The 20055-nt window shown below is 38.0% G+C and overlaps 3 protein-coding genes and 1 long non-coding RNA gene across 5 annotated transcripts; 2 read left to right on the forward strand and 2 right to left on the reverse strand.

Moving 5' to 3' along the window:
- Positions 1 to 2522: 2522 nt before the first annotated feature.
- LOC117627309 lies at positions 2523 to 3077 on the reverse strand. The gene is made up of 2 exons (XR_004585753.1): positions 2923 to 3077; positions 2523 to 2824 (listed from the first exon to the last, which is right to left on the reverse strand). It is a non-coding gene; the product is annotated as an uncharacterized LOC117627309 (long non-coding RNA).
- Positions 3078 to 3494: 417 nt separating this feature from the next.
- Positions 3495 to 8511, reverse strand: LOC117627305. 2 transcript variants are annotated; one of them, XR_004585751.1, is made up of 7 exons: positions 8276 to 8511; positions 7880 to 8056; positions 6180 to 7505; positions 5124 to 5317; positions 3985 to 4333; positions 3789 to 3849; positions 3495 to 3603 (listed from the first exon to the last, which is right to left on the reverse strand). XR_004585751.1 is itself a non-coding variant. In XM_034359328.1 (4 exons), the coding sequence occupies exons 1-4, from the start codon at positions 8291 to 8293 to the stop codon at positions 5282 to 5284; spliced, it is 1557 nt and encodes a 518-aa protein (XP_034215219.1). In that variant the 5' UTR covers positions 8294 to 8511; the 3' UTR covers positions 4926 to 5281. The 2 variants fall into 2 exon arrangements, 1 of the variants encoding a protein (XP_034215219.1); XM_034359328.1 differs by lacking the exons at positions 3495 to 3603; positions 3789 to 3849; positions 3985 to 4333 and having other exon boundaries at positions 4926 to 5317.
- Positions 8512 to 9834: 1323 nt separating this feature from the next.
- LOC117628655 (pentatricopeptide repeat-containing protein At1g74850, chloroplastic) lies at positions 9835 to 14209 on the forward strand. Its single transcript, XM_034361150.1, has 4 exons — positions 9835 to 11810; positions 12448 to 12762; positions 12842 to 12949; positions 13402 to 14209. The coding sequence occupies exons 1-4, from the start codon at positions 9943 to 9945 to the stop codon at positions 13739 to 13741; spliced, it is 2631 nt and encodes an 876-aa protein (XP_034217041.1). The 5' UTR covers positions 9835 to 9942; the 3' UTR covers positions 13742 to 14209.
- A 3338-nt stretch (positions 14210 to 17547) lies between these two features.
- On the forward strand, positions 17548 to 19897 carry LOC117627284 (transcription factor MYB1R1). Its single transcript, XM_034359287.1, has 3 exons — positions 17548 to 17998; positions 18344 to 18552; positions 19085 to 19897. The coding sequence occupies exons 1-3, from the start codon at positions 17743 to 17745 to the stop codon at positions 19514 to 19516; spliced, it is 897 nt and encodes a 298-aa protein (XP_034215178.1). The 5' UTR covers positions 17548 to 17742; the 3' UTR covers positions 19517 to 19897.
- The last annotated feature ends 158 nt before the right edge of the window (positions 19898 to 20055 follow it).

Consider the following 20055-nt stretch of genomic DNA (forward strand, 5'->3'; position numbering starts at 1 on the left):
ATTCATTGGCATTCCTGGAGAGATACTTGCTTCCAAGAGAGGCACATTATTTATAAGTAAATCTTTTTAAATAACTGGATAAATTTGCAAGCCCATATGATTACATACCAAAATATTGAGCTTTACCATCAGCCATGAATGTTACGTCTTTACTCTGTCATCATACCTGACTTGCACAAAGAATAGATGGGCTCTGAATCCGTGTCTTCATCATTCCTTCCCCAAATTCCCAGGGAATGGTTCCCCTCAGAAACTCCCTCCAAACTATATTGACAGATCAAAAACTAAATTACTAACTTCCCACAACTCCAAAAATATTTTACAATTCAACTATGCAAAACATTATAATCAGCCATATTTTGTATACACATTAACATGTACAATTATGCATTCACTAAATATCAAAAACCTTGATTTCGGTTCTTTTTCTTTTTCGTAAAGTTTACCTATCTTGTCTCTTGCCCGGGGGGGGACCCACTTCCCCCGGACCCCCCTATTAGTTACACCCGTTCCGTCCAATAGAAACCTCTGGTAAAATGCCCACCCATAATCCAGCAGATAAAGTACATTACATAGTCCCTTTTAGGGATTGGCGACTTACCCATTCAGTGACTTTGACACTGGACGTTCCCAAAATGGGTACTGTACTAATGCGATTAATCTCTTTTGCGTTCACGATGGTAAATACACCTCCATAGGCTTGAAGTTTCATTGGTCATAACAAACAGAGACGTTCTTTTTCGTACAACTGTCAGTAATTCAGCTCATGGAAAAGAAGAGAATATTGGGTGCAAACCATTACGCTTCTAACAGAGAGAACCTGCATGTGCATTATAAAATCGTGGATGGTCCCACCCTGTATTTCAGGCTTTTCAGTTAGAGGTTTTCCTCTGTAATCCGAAAAACCTCTAAAATGCAAAATATATAATCTTTGTCGTCCGCCTGAAATCGACGAAAAACGAAAACTCTCTCTCTCTCTCTCTCTCTCTCTCTCTCTCACCCATGAAATCCAAAAATCGCTCCCCTACCTTCACTACTCTCTGAAACCAGACTCAGGTACTCTCTCACTCGGAACTTCATTACTAGCTCACAATCGCTCTCAATCTCAGGTATTCTCTCTCTTCTCCAGTACTATCTGTCTCTCTAAATTTTTTGAAGTCTCTCTGTTTTCCTTTTATTCTGCTTGTCTGAAAATACATCTGCACAGAAAGCTCGGTACTCTCTCACTCGGAACTTCATTACTAGCTCACAATCGCTCTCAATCTCAGGTATTCTCTCTCTTCTCCAGTACCATCTGTCTCTCTAAATTTTTTGAAGTCTCTCTGTTTTCCTTTTATTCTGCTTGCCTGAAAATACATCTGCACAGACAGCTCTGTTCATAGCAAATCTCTAACTATTTTGCATAATCTTGAATCTTTTAAGTCTTTTGAGTCTTTCTGAGTCTTTTGAATCTTGAAGCTCTATTCTCATTTAGTTTGTGTTGTTTATAGTTCGTATTGAAGAAGCTCTAAATCTTGAAATAAAATTATTTGACTTTTAACACTCAGTTTCTAAATATTCTCTTTTGAATATCAATTTTTTTAAATTTGTTTCTGTATTTTCTTTCAGTATGCCTTACGATATTCCAACATATTCGAGTGGTATCTTTGCGGTTATGAAATGCAAAAGCACGCTGCGCATGCAAAACTGGGCCGGGCTCTGTCTATATCGACCGGAGCAGCGAGGAAAATAAGGGTGTTATTTTGCGAATGGCAGCTGGAGCCGGAATCAATGTCTATGAGGGGCCCCTGAATCTCGGTCCATTTGGCGCTCCATGAAGAACCATTAGCTATGGACCTGTTGTAATAAAGCATGTTGAACCTTTTTTAAAATTCTTTTGTTTCATGCATTTACCAATATGATGTCCATTAGGTTGGGTTTTCATCTTTTGGAATGAGAACAACAATTCGGGTTTATATTTTTCTAACTAAAAGGCCTATAATGAAGAATTTGGGTTTTGGGTTAAATAAATAATAGTGGGTTCGTTGTAAATCTATAGGCCCCTATAGGCCCAAAAGTAGAATTGGGTCCTATAAAATATGGGCTAACCCATTGACAAAATAGCTAGCACTAATATCACAACGACACTAACGCATTGGCCAGCGTTAGGGTTTTAAGAGGTTCGAATTTGGTTTGTATTTTCATCGAAGCAGAGGGGACGTGTGGTCTCGAATTTGGTTTGAAAATTTGTTATAAAGTTTAATAAAGCAGTCTTTGAGTTATTTTACCACAAGTTTTCAGTATATAAAGCCTTTGTGATATGTTGTTTTTCTAGTTGTATTGTCATTTCTGCTGTATGGTGGTTTGAATGAAGAAGCTGCGCATTGCTAAGATATTATGAAAATCGACAAATTTTCTTTTGTTGCACCAATTGCTTCACTAAATGAGCGATTGGCTGACAGGAGCAAACGCATGCCTATATCTTACTTAAAATACACACAACTATAACTATAACCTACACGTACATCTGGAAAACACGAGCGTATGCAACACAAGTTTATTGAATGACAGATGGGATTACGACTTGTTCCTAAAAGCGCTTAGAACTTCAACATCTGGGATTTCCCCGGAGAAGAATTTAGTGGACAAGTTGGCATGCAACAAGTACCTCACAGTAGAAGAAAAGGGGAATGTAATGCTCAATTCTAGTGACATATAAGTAGATGGGAACTCAAAGGAGATATAGAAATGAGAAGGAAACGTTTCCACTTACAGAGCCCTAAGCTCAGGACAATTGGTAATTTCATTAGGAATGGATCCATGTAAGCTGTTCTGGTGAAGTGCCCTGGTTCACATTGAAAAAGAATAATAGAAGCAAATCAAAATGGGATATGACGCCGGTGATATGTTGATCCTAAGTAGCATATACTTTTTCAAACTCACTTTATCAATCAACTGTCAACCTAGAAGGGAATTGATAAACGGATGTCAGTTTAACTGCTCCAAAGCTTCAATTTTGGCGGACAGTTTCCAGCTTTATGACCGTTATTGCAAGTCCTTGCTTGGGTATCAATGGGGGGATCAATCACATTGTCATGTAAGAAGTGAAATGGAGAAAATGATTAGAACCAGCAATACATCAAAATGCACCACAAGCACAAAGATGAGTGCTTGCCTAATAAGTAAGTTAATTAATATATGCGAGAATTGTTATACAGCTTTGGCGAATAAAAATGAACAATTGACTCTTGTATGAAATATAGTAACACAATTTAGGTTTGTCACGGATTTCACAAAATGATGTAAGAATTGTTATACAGATTCTGATATGGGAATTTTTCTGAAGGTTTCGACTCTTAACAATGAACATAAATTGAAGCATCCTAGCAGAGAATTAATATAAATTGTCAAAGTTTGAGTCTTGACCAAGGAAACCTCAATGGCAGAACCAACCCAAAGGAAGAATCTACACCTAGTCGCAACTCATCAGAGGCTTTCCTAATGAAAACTGAAAACTAAAAAGTTAAAGTCTGGTGGGCAATGACGTTGTAGAGAATAGATGAAGGGATCCAAAGTAAAAGCAGGATCTTCAAAATTGGAATAGCCTGGTGAAAACTCTGAGCCCTGAACATTATGAAATATCATATTAGCAACAAAGCTCTTTCTAGATCCTGAATAAATATAAAAGCACAGGAAAAGATAAGGATACCATATGAGAATAATGTTAGTTTCTTAATAATGATGAAAATCAACGGATAATTAGTCATAAACCTAAGAAGGCAGAGCAAAGAAGAAGAAAGACAACTTACAAAAGCATCATCTGCTAAAGACTTTCTACTGAAAGCCCTGGGGATCTATTCCCAGCCAAAACTATCACAACATACACGATTAAACAAACAAAAATATTTATTGTCAGCATAGCATCCCATCAGTTCAAATACCCAAAACACAAAAAGAACAAACTAGCATTACAAAACAAACACACAGAAAGGAGAGAGAGCACACTTGAGCCAAGTGTTTGATTATTTCCTGTGAAAAGTAGAGCTGCAGGGCAGGACTCTTGGGTCCTGCATGACTCATCTGGCAAATCTGTAAAAGGAACAACCTCACTTCTCACAGCGCGATATTCAGGAGCAGGTATTTGAAACAATGGAGGCCATTCTGGAGGGTTAGGAAACGCACAACGGATACCTCCATTGAAAGCAAATTCATAGTAACACCCTGCCTCTTTACTACAGCCACACTCAGCGGGTTCATCCCATATCTGGTCCGACAATCTTTTGAGGACGAGAGTCAATAAACACAGGATGATTGGAAATGAAATGAGCCAAATATTTGTCTTGATATTTCGTTTCTGAAAGAAGAAAAGAAAAACATAAAATCATGTAATGAGAAGAAGTACATATAAAGTAAAAGGAGGATGCTTTTTAATACAGCAGAAGTAATAACCAAAATTTTAAGCCATAGAGGACTCAGCCTAATTATTCCAACCTCCAATTATTTGATTGGTATAGTCCATATCGAAATCGCATTGACAATTAAAAATAGCTTATAAGTTTATTTGATAGTTCGCATTGACAATTAGAAATAGCTTATAAGTTTATTTGATAGTGGGGTGTGGGGTGTGGGGTGTGAGGTTGATGAGTTTTTTATTTATTTTTTTTTTTTTTCTGCTAGGTGTATATTTAGGGGTAGTTTGAGAAGATAATGTGATTTTCTTAGAAATTGTGAAAATTTGAATTAGATGTTTGGGTAAACTTAGAATATGGGTTGAACAAAGAGAAGTGCAGGGTTTAAATAGAAAAACTCTAATTTTCTTTTTATTTTGGATTTGGACATTTTATTTTATCAAAGGTATTATTAATTAGAGAAATTTAGGATCATTGATCAATAACCCTACTTGTAGTGAACAAATATGGAGATAATTGAGAAAGCACGTGTAAAGATACAAAGGAACATTTCCAATAGAAATTTGCTTTTAATCATTTACTTGTATGCTGCAATACAATATGGGCAACAGTGCCACATACTCTTATAGTAGTAGTTATACAAAACTCATAAGAATGCAAGGAGACTAGAAATATAACAATGCTCAACCTCAATTCATGTATTAAATAACATCATAATCCCCATATGTTACTAACTCAGAGGGATCTACACTTCTTCCTCAACAATGGAACTATCAATTTTTCTGGACCCAAAGCCGTGCTTGGAATCTTTATAGCAGAGGCAGTGTATCTGATTTTCTTTATAATTCAACTTCAATGTCCTTGCCATTCCTAAGCAAAGTCCATCCAGATCTCTATTTCCACCACTTCTTCTCTGACAAAGATATAAGCTGTGCAAGAGAAAATGCATAGGGTATTAGTAAGTAGCATTCTACAGTTCTCATCCAACTCCAAAAGAAGTAAAGCATTCAAAGATATCTAAATGCAAATAATTTTATATTCACAGCAAAGTGTTTTGCAATTACTCTATTTGTAAACAAAGAAAATTTCAGGCTGCTCAAACCATCAGCTTTGAGGAGATCAGGGATAAACAGAAACAATGTGAAAGTAATGAAGGCAAACTAACAGGTGAAAGAAAGGATGGGCGACTAAAAGATCAAAGACAAAACCCATCCGACTCCAAGGCATCTGAAAGCTCAGTAAAACAAACAAACAAGATGGAAAAGTGTAATGCACTAAAAAATGATCTTCAAGTATCCAAACTACATGGTAATTGATCATTTATGGAAAAATATTAATATCTTGGTGAATATTTTAAATCTCATAACAGATATATTGATCTCTAAAATTAGTTTCATATACAAGAGTATTTTCAGGGATGAACAAAGTGACTGACAATCTTGCACAACTAGGGTAATTGGTATCCTAGTCCCAGGATATTGATACGCCAGTGCAGTACGGAATTCCAACACTGAAACAGCTTGAGTTCAGCTCAGGTTCACAATATTTCAAGGTTTAAACAGGCATACTTAATCATTTCACAGAAGACCCGAAGACCAACTAGGCAAGCACTCAGATTGACCCTCACAGTAAATCCCAGTATCCAGCACTGACAACTGAATCTTGCATAAGTTTTACTAATTCTAGCTGTATTTATCATATTAAAGTATGAATGCCAGGGGCAACACAAGCACGCATACAAGCAAAGAGACACGCATGACATCAGTACGCACTAATATTATGTATCCCCACCTGACGAGCAACCTGTGCTAATCGTCGACTTTCCCGAGATGATTCAGTCAATAAGCTTGACTTCTGTGGCTCGAGAGAAACATTTTGTTCCTCCCCTGTCTTTCTTTCCAAAGTGTCATTGTCAAGAAGGGACAACCTTTCAGGGCTGCTCAATGTCTCCTTCTTGCGCTTTCTGCAGAATGTATATTTAAGAAACTTATTGTCTGCAGGTTGACTAGCAGTGCCACCATCTAAATCAGATGCTCTCATATCCGACTTATTTAATGGTCTATTATCTTTCTCAACATCTGTTTTGCAAGCCAGAATCTCCAATTTTTCTGCAGATAAACTTTCCTGTCTGGTCAATTCTGATTCTTCAATGATCATCTTATCATTGTCCATTGCCTTCTGAACACTACAAGGTCTAACAAACCCTGCATCATTGTCAGTTACGTTAGAAAATCCTGACCGTGTGCTCATTTCAGTTGTATCTGAGAGTAATTTTGGGGTCAAAATGGATTCTGTGACTTTTCGAATTTCATCTTCAGATTTCTTGGAAGCATTATCTGTGAGAACATTGTTATTGATTGAAGAAGCAGAAGTAATGGTGCAGGAGAGATCTTGGTGCATTTCCTTGAACTGATGAGGAAGATACCTGCATGAGGGAGCTTTGCTCCTCCTATATCTAGCAGCTCTTTTCCTCTTATTTTGAAAGGACTTAAAGGCAGGTGCTTGAATATGGCTACCATCTAGCTGCATCACTTTCAGTTGTTCTTGGTTCTTCTCTACCCCATGCGTATTGCCAACCTTTGGTTTAGGCATGTTACACATCCCTTTACCTTCATCATCTCCTCTGATGAATGTTGCATTCTTTGCATCATCAACTAGTCCAGAAAGAGACAAATTTCCATCCAATAGGTTTCTTTCAAATGCACGAATTCTCTGAGTGCATCCATTTCTGTATAACTCAGGCTCTTTACTTCTCATTACTAAAGAGGCAAAATCGGGATTAGGAACACAGTACCGATCCTTAAGAGCATCATTTGTACTGTAGCACCTGCTCCCCTCATATGTCCCATTCAAAATTGAATTCTTTTCATAAGTTGCAACCGCATCTATATGCGAACTCAGTTGAGATATCATTAACCCTGGAGCAGCAGTATCACTGTCTAAACTTTCCCCTGCCAGAGGCTGTGGTTGATTCTTTGTCGCCTTCTCCAGTTGAGTCTGCGCTTCGCTCAACTCTTCCCTAAGGTCTTTCACTATATCCTCAGCTTCCTGGAGCTGTGCTTCAAGTTCGTCAATCTTTTTTTGTTGACTCGAGGACATCATCTTTGCTTCACAAGCCTGAACATATGGCACAATCAGTTACTCAACGACGCTGGATTTATTTCATCAGAAAATTAATAACAAAAGCCTAATAAACCACTTTTAGTGAATCATGTCTTTTTCTCCCAGCGACCATTTCAAATGAAAACCAACTATAACAACAAATTCCGTCCTTGATAGAAAACAGGAATTCCCAATAACATATGTTGTTCCTATTGATCACATGTCGAGAATAACACAAGTTTAAAACCAAACAACAATTCACAGCACACTGCATCCACAAAAACACAACTTTAACAAATCCCAACAGAGAATCAAAGAACAGTCAAAACCAACATCCAAACAAAATACAAATGTAAAAAAAGCAACTTCATTTGAGACCAAACATATACCTTGGAATCCAACATTTGTTTGAGCCTAAGAAGCATCCGAAATGCCTCTTCTTTAGTCGAAAAGAGCTCCCTTTGAAACAGCAGAGCTTTTCTCTCCGACACTACAATACGTGCCGCCGCCTCTTTCGCCGTGTTGAGGATTATTTCGGCGTAGGCCTTCTTCAAAGCCGTCAATTTCTAAGACAAAACCAAAAACCCACAAAGAATCAAAGAAAAACCCACCAAAAAACAACTCAAACAAGACCAAAACAAAGATCGCAATCAACTTTCAAGACCCTATTTCGAATTTTCAAAAACAAAAAGAGAGAGAAAAAGAAAAGGTAGTTAGTTGGTGGTGGAGAGAGAGAGAGAGAGAGAGAGTTTAGATTGTGAAGAGTAGGGCAAAGTCAAAATTACAAGTTCAGACTCCTCCATTTTCGCTAATGCAGAGAAGCCGTTGCTGATTTTCAAACCAAGTCGTGTCTGGGTCGTGAAAATAAAAAGAAATAGAGAAGAAGAAGAGAAGACGCGGAGGTTTTCTGTTTTCCAGTCACTCTGCAGCAGCAAGCAGCTGTTTGTTAGGAACTGAATGTCCTACCATATTTCCCGATCTGCCCTCGTTACCCTCGTTAATTTACGATATTGCCACGTCTCCTGACGAGCCAACCAGCCACAACTCGGTGCGGTTGTATTTTCAGTTGGGCGCTCTTTTTGTTTGTGGGGTCTCCTCCTCCTCCTCGCGCCGCGCCATGATTGCGGTCCCGCCATCGATGACGTGGACGTCTAATAAGCGGAAACGTGGCTAGAGTGCACGTGGCTTGATGGGCCATGCATTGGGCTTGTGGGAAAACGGGGCTTTGAAAGGCGTGGTGCGACAGTTGGGCGGTACTGATTGCAGGCCTACTCTGCCAACAGTGGGGAAACATAATATAATAATGTCTTTTTGATTTTAGGACTTCATATGCAATAACAAAGCGAAAGGCAGAGAATTGTAAAACATTCAAAATACCAGAAAATACTCTTGGTAATGCAAATATTAAGAATTGAGATTAGTAATTAAATAGTAATAATATGATAAATTCACACTTTTTCATATTAAAAAATTTTAAATTAAAAGAAAATTCATATAATAGATCATATTTTTATAGAACACAACCACCCATTGTCTTTTTTAATTCTAAAATAAATTAAAATTTTTTTAAAAAAAAAGTGCCTTACAAGCGCAGAAGCCCGTGCGGAGAGACTAATATGCAATAATTAAATTTACAAATATTCATTCTTGAAAATCAATACATAGCTCAATTCAAAGATGAAATACATTTGATACTTAGAAAGATCATACCTACCTAAGTGCAAGGTTTTTCTTTAGAGATTTTTGTTTTTCCCCGTCTACTAATCCCTAACCTAATTTATGTTAATGATAGGACTAATCTGATACGAAAGGAAGTGTTTAAGGACTATTATTAGGATGAAATTTTTTTAGCTAAACGACCAAAATGGAACTCGGACATAAAAATTCAGGATTCATATTGGTGAAAAATCATAATGTCTAATTATTTTATTAATATTTTAATTCAAATTGACTGTTTTAGTCCCGACAGTATTAACAAAATTTAATAATGAAACTAATTTAACACGAAAATTTAATTGAAAAACCAAATGAAACATGTGCTTAAATTCAGGGCCATTTGGATATATATAAAAAATAAAAATAAAACTCTACTAAATAATGGTGAACTTTTCAGAGAAAAAAAAGGTTCACTTGGTGATTTCTTATTTCTTAATTAATTTTTAATCAAAACTTGTTTAGTTAACCATCACCATTTGAAAATTCGTTACCGCCATTATTTGGGCCATCACTCAAACGCAACACAGTGGATAACCCGCCTAAATTGGATCCGACCCACTACTCTACCCGCCTTCTTCCCACCTATTATCCACAACTACTTCCACGTGTCCTTCTTCAAGCTCAGTCTTTCCCACCCCCACCCTCCTCTGTTGCTATCTCTGCAACTCTCTCTTGAAAATCCAATTCTCTTCAACATCCAAAGCTCTGAGAGGCTCATGCCAGCCAAATTACCAATATGACCCTCTCCCCAGCTCTCTCCATTTCCAGCTCTTCGCCTCTCCCCGCTTCACTTTCCAACCTTAACCCTAAGTCCCACCATCTCTCAGTCGTCACTAAAACCCCGGACTCATCCGTACACCGGAGATTCCTATCCGGCCACCGTAATTTCCTCTCCGGAGACCGGCGGTTGGCGTTCTCGGCTAGGGCGAAGCCGAAGGATCTCATCCTTGGGAACCCGTCGGTGACAGTCGAGAAGGGGAAGTACAGCTACGACGTCGAAACCCTAATCAACAAGCTCAGCAGCCTCCCTCCCCGAGGCAGCATAGCTCGGTGTCTCGACATCTTCAAGAATAAACTGTCGCTAAACGACTTCGCTTTGGTGTTCAAGGAGTTCGCGGCGCGCGGCGATTGGCAGCGATCGCTGAGGCTCTTCAAGTATATGCAGCGCCAGATATGGTGCAAGCCTAACGAGCACATTTACACCATCATGATCAGCTTGCTAGGCCGCGAAGGCCTACTCGATAAATGCTCCGAGGTGTTCGACGACATGCCAAGCCAAGGCGTGGTCCGTAGCGTATTCAGCTACACCGCTTTGATCAATGCCTATGGGCGCAACGGTCAGTATGAAACCTCCCTTCAATTTCTTGATAGAATGAAGAAAGATAAGGTTTCGCCGAGTATATTGACTTATAATACCGTTCTCAATGCCTGTGCTAGAGGTGGGTTGGAATGGGAAGGGTTATTAGGATTGTTTGCCGAAATGAGGCATGAAGGGATTCAACCTGACCTTGTTACTTATAATACTTTGCTTAGTGCTTGTGCTGGTAGAGGTTTAGGTGATGAGGCAGAGATGGTGTTCAGGACTATGAATGAGGGTGGGATTGTTCCGGATATAACCACTTATCGTTATCTTGTTGAAACTTTTGGTAAATTGGATAAGCTTGAGAAAGTATCAGAGCTGCTTAAAGAGATGGAATCTGGAGGGAATTTACCTGATATTACATCGTATAATGTGTTATTAGAGGCATATGCACAATTGGGGTCAATTAGAGAGTCAATGGGTGTGTTTAGGCAGATGCAAGCAGCAGGGTGTATGCCAAATGCGGCCACTTATAGTATTCTGTTGAATTTGTATGGGAGGCATGGACGGTATGATGATGTTCGGGAGCTTTTTCTTGAGATGAAAATTAGCAATACAGAGCCAGACCCGGCTACATATAACATTCTCATACAGGTGTTTGGGGAGGGTGGGTATTTTAAAGAGGTGGTGACTTTGTTTCATGATATGGTGGAGGAGAATATTGAGCCGAATATGGAGACGTATGAAGGGTTGATATATGCTTGTGGAAAGGGAGGACTCCATGAGGATGCCAAGAACATTTTACTTAACATGAGTGAGAAAGGAATAGTGCCTAGTTCGAAGGCTTATACAGGGGTTATTGAAGCATATGGGCAAGCGGCATTGTATGACGAAGCTCTTGTTGCCTTCAACACAATGAATGAAGTGGGAAGCAAACCATCAGTTGAAAGCTACAACTCGCTGATATATGCATTTGCAAGAGGCGGCCTATACAGGGAGACTGAAGCAGTTTTGTCAATAATGGGCGAGGTGGGTGCTGCCAGGAATGTCCATACATTCAATGGTATGATTGAAGCTTTTAGACAAGGAGGTCAGTTTGAGGAAGCTATAAAGGCATACGTTGAGATGGAAAAGAGAAGATGTGATCATGATGAATGGACCCTTGAGGCAGTTTTAAGTGTTTACTGCGTTGCAGGTCTTGTTAATGAGTGTGAGGAGCACTTCCAAGAGATGAAAGCCTCGGGAATATTGCCCAGTGTCATGTGCTACTGCATGATGCTTGCTGTTTATGCAAGGAATGACAGGTCAGCATTCACTCAATTGTTTCATAATATTTTCCTTTCATTGTTTATGGTAAAGGAGCAATTTCTGAGCTAATGGTCACCCATACAATTATCCAACATAATATTTTTCTATGAATAAAACGAGCACATAAGATATTTATTTGCTAAAAAAATTGAGTGCATAAAAGATAAACAACATTCAGTTCTCCTGAATTCGTAATTCATCTCTCTATGACATGTATGGTGCAACTGGTAGGTAAGTTACTGAGTTTAAAGACAGTATCTGTAGAAACTTTGGCAAATTTTAACTAATGTTATCTAGTAGCTTCAAAAATCCATGATCCACTATAGAAATACTTTGCAGTGCTTGAGACAATATGTCCTTCATACTCTCTATCCCAAAATCTTATAACTAAGATGAGTGGCAGTATATGTGCAGTATGGCCTCTGCAATTCTGCATTAACTGTATTGTTAATATTTAGCCTTCAGCAATCCGTCAATGGAGAGCTTCAAATCAAGGCTACTTTGATTGCACTTGATCAAGCAACTTGCATCATTATCATTGTTCTATGGCATTGTGAAAGCCTTACAGCGATAAAGTTATTATCTTGTTGCCTTGTGATGATTTATCTTACCTTTTGGGCTCCTTTTTTTCAGGTGGGATGATGCCAATGAGTTGCTAAATGAGATGCTCACAAATAGGGCATCAAATATTCATCAAGTAATTGGGCAGATGATAAAGGGAGATTATGATGATGACTCTAACTGGCAGATGGTAGAGTATGTTTTTGACAAATTAAAATCTGAAGGATGCGGGTTGGGAATGAGGTTCTACAACACACTACTAGAAGCACTTTGGTGGCTGGGCCAGAAACAAAGAGCTGTCCGAGTTCTTAATGAAGCGACACAGCGGGGGCTTTTTCCTGAACTTTTTCGTAAAAATAAACTCGTGGGGTCTGTTGATGTGCACAGGTATATTGAGAGTTCGCCTCTTTGAAGTCATGTCCTCTTACACAGGTTTATTTTAATCCTCATGTTGACCATTTTATAGGATGTGGCAAGGCGGTGCATATGCAGCAATGTCAGTTTGGCTAAACAATATGTATGAGATGTTCCTGAATGGAGAGGATCTTCCCAATATTGCAACTGTTGTTGTAGTGTAAGTTGCTCTTTCCTTTCATCAATTTCTTTTCTGAAGGCCTACTTGATACAGATATTGGTTAGGGTTTATATGGTCTAGGTAGGCTAGGGATCTAATAGTGACACAAAGTGATTTTCATTAACCTTGACAAAATCTAGAATCTCAAATAATAATAAAATTATTTTCAGTTCCTTGTTATTTTAGGTGTATGTTAGCGTATACACTTGATATAGATTAGCGGGAGGGAGTAACCCGCTGTTCCTATGGCAAACTTTGCACTTGCATAGATATATCTGTTTTGGTATTGCAATAAATTCACAGATCAAACTGTTTTTGTTGGGGGCCTATAAGAAAGGGGAAAAAGAGAAAAGGAGAAAAACACATAAAAAGGCTACATGTAGATTAAGTGATTTTAAAAAGTATAAGTTTTGGTTTTTCTAACTATTAGTGATGTGTTTTTTATCGATCAGACGAGGAAAGATGGAGAAAAGCTCAATGACACAAGATTTGCCGATTGCAAAGGCTGCTTATTCATTTCTGGAGGATAATATGCCATCATCCTTTTCCTTCCCAAAATGGAACAAGGGTCGAATTCTCTGCCAGCGCCCTCAGCTCAAACGGATTCTATCAAGCATCGAACCATCAACAGATGGGTCGGAAAGGAAAAAAATAATTACATTAAGTAACTCCCTGTTTCCTCCTCTGGGAACAAAAACATCCTCCAAAGATGTCAATAGTGGACGGTATAATGACATCACTTCTGATGAAAGATTAAGGATAAGAACAGAGCTTTTGACAAGTGCAGTTTAGATACACTAGATATACTCATCACTTACTAGAGTTTGGTTTAGTTTTACTTGTCGCCATTTCAATACAAGAATGGGAATACGTCAGGACCAATTCATAGTTCAATTTCCTAGAGTTTTAATTTGGTGGAGAATGATTTTTCGGGTCCTCACCAACGAAAGTATTAGCTTGCAAAGAAGGCGGCATCGACCAAACCACGAATGCTCGGTTCCACGCACTTTCTAGTTTGATTTGAAGTGAGTTCTGGTCCTCGGGATCACTTGTGGAAGACCTCGAGGTAACAAGGATTGTGATTTTGTAGCTAGCTGTAGTTATCCTTTTTTCATGTGTAAATGTACACCAAAAATTTTGCGTCTAAATATTTTGAGAAAAGCTAACAGATTGTTGTTGTAGTTTAGCCTTCATTGTGAATTCTTGTTTAGATCAGTGCAGACATTTATTCAATGAACAAATTTGGACGTAGTTTAGATCTGGGCTGCACTACCTCCTAGTTTTGTGGGCCACTTTTTGATTGAGAAATATGTCTAGGGTCTCTCTTTAGGCCCAGAGTTGTTCTTGTTTATTCTTTCTTGTTTGGGCATCAATCCTCCACAATACTAAACTTTAAAAATTAAAATTTTAATCCCGCCCATTAGTTTCCAAATCATATCATAAATTAAAGGATTAAATTGTGCGTTGCACTTGTACGTGTTTTATTTTTCAAATCTGGTTACAGGTTAGGTCAGTTGATCATCCTCAACGTACATTAGAGTAGTTTACAACATCGCCTTCTATTTTAAAAAAGAAGGGAAACAAAAAGTGAACAAGAAGAGAAAGCAAGTAAACCCTATTGTGGTTTTCCATTTCATTCTCATTTCTCATGTGTTTCTCATCAAGCACTGCGATAATACCAACATATATATATATATATATATATATATATATATATGTTTCAAAAGCTTCTATTTCGCTTTAGGTTGGAGTCTTTTTTCTTAGAGAAAGCAGTCTCTCGATCATTTTCTTGGAGATTAAGAAAACACTCGTGGGTAACAAAGATACCAATATGATTCTTGGCACAAAGTATAAAAGCTAAGAAACACCACATGCTCTCCATACCATACACAAATTAATAAAAGCATTTTGGAGAGAAAGGGGGTAATATTTGGTGTCAACAATAAAAGCAAAAGCGTATTTAACTAAGCACATCTCAAGCCCTAAAGTCAAATTTATGTCCAAATCTACAAGTAAAATCATTTTCTTCCATTGGAAGTGCTTTCTTCAATAGGATCATCTATCACTTTTCTCCCCTGGCTTTTTACCCGACTTTCCTTTTATCTCAATAATAGTATAGTTTAGGTGAATATGCGTCTACTTCCAATGCTAGATCATGTTGCCCACATCAATAGTAAAAGTTCAAGCCCTACACTCCACCTCCTATACAGAAACAAAAAGAAAACTCCCAACCATTGGGTAAGAAATTCCATTATACATGAAACCTATTTTGGGTAAGAAATTCCATTATACATGAAACCTATTTGTTTTGCAACACGCTCCTTGTTTAGTTCACGGAATGAATTTGATGAGAAATGATTTCCCATGTCATTTTCCAAGAGATGAAAAATGGAAGATTCTTTTCCCACGTTTGGTAATGCTGGGAAAGTAACCGAGAGGTATCACTTTATTTCCTTTCCTATGTTTGTTTTAAGTAGGAATGGAAAACAAAATTTGTATAAATTTTCAATTATACCCAAATTAAATCAAATAAAAAAATAATGCATTTAATGATTTATTGTAATTCTAAATTGTTAATGGGGACAAAATTGTCATGAAAAATGTTTATTTAATATTGGCTAATTTTCTCAAACTTTCCCATAAGGAGGGAAAACAAAACTCAAGTTGAGATGATGGCTTCACTTTCCCCCTTACTTTCTCATGGGCTAGGAAACGATTTTCCATGCCTGAACTTACCAAACATAGAAAAACGATTAATTTTTCATCCACAAATCTCCTTTTCCATGAACCAAACCGAGGGGATAGGGTGTGCTTAATCCAACTTCACACACTAAATAGAAATGAACATACTATAACTATATCATCTTGCCCATCTAATTTAATCTCTATCACAAAGCAATTACTTTGATTCACTGCTAAGTTACAAACCCATGCTATGAAGTTCCGCCATGAAATCCTAATTGTATGCGATTAAACGTGCAATGATTGCGTCAGAAATTATCTTCAACATGTATGGACTTTAAGATAAGGAGTGCAGGTGTGGAACAAAAGTTTTTCATGAAAAGAGGCCAAGAAGATAAGAGTGCAAGGGTAATGGTGGATCCCCACAGAAACCTTATCTTAGCTGCTCTACCTCTATCGCAAGCACAACTACCCCACCATGAAAGCAAGTTTATATTAAAACAGGAGTGTACGATCTTAGGAGATAACGAAAACAAATCCGCCTATTTTTTTTCAGTGGACAAAAGCGAATATGCCAAGTTGACGGTCCATAGAGCATCTCTCAATTATCATAACCATAATAATATTCAAAAATATATTACAAAAATCATAGATTGATAACTGCTATAAGTATAAAGAATAGCATTGAGCTGGGTTTTATCATTAATTAATTGCAATTTGCAAGTATATAAATTCTTTTTTAATATAAGCGATCGGAAAAGGAGAGTTTATACAAATATTCATTAAGTATCTGGGTGTTTTAAACATCTGTCCACATAAATAGAGGTGAAAAATTTAATCAACTGTATTATACCCTACTAACGCATGTAGATTGAGATATTCAAAGTGAAGATGTCATTTTGATTTTACCTTTAAAAAAAATAATGTTGGGGTAGGTCTGTTCTGTTCTGCATAAGTTTGGGGTTTGGATGAGTTAATTATTTGTTTAACTCACTGTTATCGATAATCAAGTTGGGTTTGACTGAACAAAGAAAGGGGTGCAGAGAGCATATTATATTTTGTGAAATGCCTCAATCATGTGCGATGCTCTCTTCATTTTTATTTATTTATTTATTCTAGAGACAGCATGAATTGGTGGTTGAGTGGGGCCCTATAAACAATGCCTCTCTTGCAATGAAATTTGGAATATTTTTTGTGTAAAAATTTGGTCCTATCTAGGCCCATAATTGTTAGGAAAAACAATCATCCTAAACACTAAAATTGAAGTGTTTGTGATTGTAAAGTACCATTTTAGAAAAAAAGACCCTAAAACAAAATAATTGACTCATTTTAAAGCTTGAAGGGCAACATTTAGCCACAAAACAATGCTCATGTGTCAAGTTTGTTTCTTTGTTTGTTGGTAGCCTTCTACAACAATTGTTCATAATTTTGACCAAATCCAAATTTCTTTTTTGCTCCACAAATCCTTATTTTGGTTCATTTTTAACATCATCGTATAAATGCCTATGAATTATTCTCATATATTTGGTCCATTAATTTGTCGAGTCAACAATCCACTGCTAGCAACACTAATAATATTATTCATAACTTAATTACTTTCAAAAGACATTGATAATATTAGTAGTGAAACTATTCATTTTATCTTCAACTAATCATCATTAATTAAAGCTTCATTTTCCAATGAGTTCAAGCCAAATGACATGGAGGAGGTAGTGTGATAAATTGGTAAGCTTTAAATGAAAATCCAGTCCTTTGTTAAATTTTGTTTTTGTTTTTTTATTGTAAGATATTTGTTGGAGAGAGATGCTAAAGAGACAGAATAAAACACGAAACGAATGGTAAAAAAGTAAACGGACTATTACATCACACATGTCGAACGCAGACCCAAAGGCCGAAACTTTACAGCCTTTACACACCGTCTGTTCCACGATCCACATGGAGCCACCTCATTCCTGTCGTCTCCCGCGTATATATATAAAACGTCACCCGCACACTGCTCTTCATCTTTTTTATTCGCTCCTTTTCTCCGAATCGTACGGCCTCAGATCCATAGCCGTCCAGAAAAAAGCAGAGACTAAAAAACGTCGTCGTCGTCGCAGTGGTCGGTGAAGATGGCTGGCACGTGCTCCACCGTCGAGCCTGCGGGCGCTGGAGAGATCATGCTCTTCGGCGTGCGCGTGGTGATCGACTCCATGAGGAAGAGCGTGAGTTTGAACAATCTCTCGCAGTACGAGCAGCCTCAAGAGGGCTCCAACAACAACAGCGGCAATAACACCATCGCCGGCAAGGATGACGTGGCCGGTTACGCCTCCGAGAACGACGTAGTTCACAATTCTGGCGGAAATCGCGAGCGCGAACGCAAGCGAGGTCAGTCTCTCTCTATCTCTCTCTATCCATCTGATGGCCGATAATCTCTGATCAACCACTCTACACTGAAATTTTAGTCAATTGCGCTTTTTGTATTCAATTGATCAAAAAGGGAACAAATTTGATTAAGTGTTCTGCTCATAGTTGACAAAATTTGCATTCTTTACCAAAAAAATAAATCTGAAATTTTTGTGAATTGTTACATTGCATGTTCTAAATTCATGAAATTGCTAACTCTGTTTTTCTATGTTAATTCAAATTCATTTAAGAAAAGAAAATTGATATGAAATGAGTTAATTTTGTTTGAAAAATTGTGAATTTATTATTTATATGGATGGTGATCAGGGGTTCCATGGACGGAGGAAGAGCACAAGCTATTCCTGCTAGGGTTGCAGAAAGTGGGGAAGGGCGATTGGAGGGGGATCTCTAGAAACTTCGTGAAGACTCGCACACCCACTCAGGTCGCCAGCCACGCTCAGAAATACTTTCTGCGCCGAAACAACCACAATCGCCGCCGCCGCAGATCTAGCCTCTTTGATATCACAACAGATACGGTAATAATTCAGTTCCCTCTGATTTCAGAGCAACTCAATCCAATTCATGTATTTGATCTGACAAGTAGTTTTGCAGTCATTTAAAGTGTATGGATCTAGCAGTTTGTTTTTTAAGTAGTTGTTTATATGAATCTGGCAAGTAGGTTTCTTGGAGCTGAAGATATAAGGTCTTTTATCGTTTGAACTATATGCAACATTTGAACTTTATATCCCTATCCAATTTTCTTGGCAATCAGTCTTCAGAGAGCATAAGATTGTTTACTTGGTGATCTGTTCAAGTTTGGGATTACTTTTATTTGCTCAGGAAATTTTGGAACATAAAACGAAATTTGATGAAGAATGCTATGTGTTTTAATGGTTTTGGCTTCTTATGAACTGAAAAAAAAGAAGTCAAATTGTTGATTCGTAATTTCTTTGAAGTGGATGGTATTGTTTTGTTTGTCTAATTAGTCAGTTCGTGCAATTTTTCACCACCACCAAAAGCAAAAGTAAGCTTTATCTTATCGTGATAACTCCTTTTTCTGTGTGTTAGATCACTGCAACTCCAATGGATGAAGAGCAAGTACATCATCAAAATAACACATCTCAATCACATCCATTGCCACCTCCACCACCATCTGAGGCTTGCAATCCTAGTGGATTTTCGATGTTGCCAAATTTTCCATTGACTGTAGGTCCAGCTGTCTTGCCAGTTCCCATTGAGAATCCAATGGGAAATCTAACCTTGGGACACGCAAATCTTGAGAACAATGCTTCGGCTAAGCTTGTCCGTCCAATTGCCCTTCATTCTGCCCCTCATGCTACAGCAATGTCTGATCTAAACTTGAAGTCGACAATGGACACATCGACTCTAACCCTCAACCTCTCCTTGTCAATGGACCCGAGGGAATCGTCATCAAGGCATTTGGCTTTCCAGGCAATGCCAAGCTTCAGCAATGGGGATAGCATTATTAGTGTTGCTTGAGAGTGTGCTGATTTGTGGAAATGGTTTATAATTAGAGCAAAATGGGTGAGATAAAGTGATCCCAAATCCCCAAATTTGACAATGGATTAGAGAGGGCAAGGTAATTAGGTGACTGAATTTGTTCCTTTTAGTTTGTTGTACAGACCCCCCCAAGATAATGTAATGTCCTGTTCTTGTTGTTCTGTGGTATTATCTCATAGATTCCCCTTGTTTTTTCATTTGGCTCTTTTTGTTAGCAGCTGATATAACTGGAAAATAACTGGTACGGTCTACAGTGTTTTGATTGCCGATTTTGGTCCCCTGGTGGGCCTGGTCTGAACTCGTAAGTGGTTTACATGTCTTTGTGAGGAAACAAATATCAAGTTGGGTTTTGGTGGGGAAGCATTTTCTTGCCCTGTCTTTATTCTGGATGGACAAAATTAATTGTGTGATTGTGAATTGAATCTGGCCCTCAATAATGGATCGTGATTGTTGCAGCAAACGTTTTAATATTAACACGTGTTTGGGACAGTGATAATGCCTTATCAGAGTGGCTAAAA

This window comes from Prunus dulcis, chromosome 5, assembly GCF_902201215.1.
Source record: "Prunus dulcis chromosome 5, ALMONDv2, whole genome shotgun sequence".
In the NCBI taxonomy this organism is placed as follows: Eukaryota; Viridiplantae; Streptophyta; class Magnoliopsida; order Rosales; family Rosaceae; genus Prunus; species Prunus dulcis.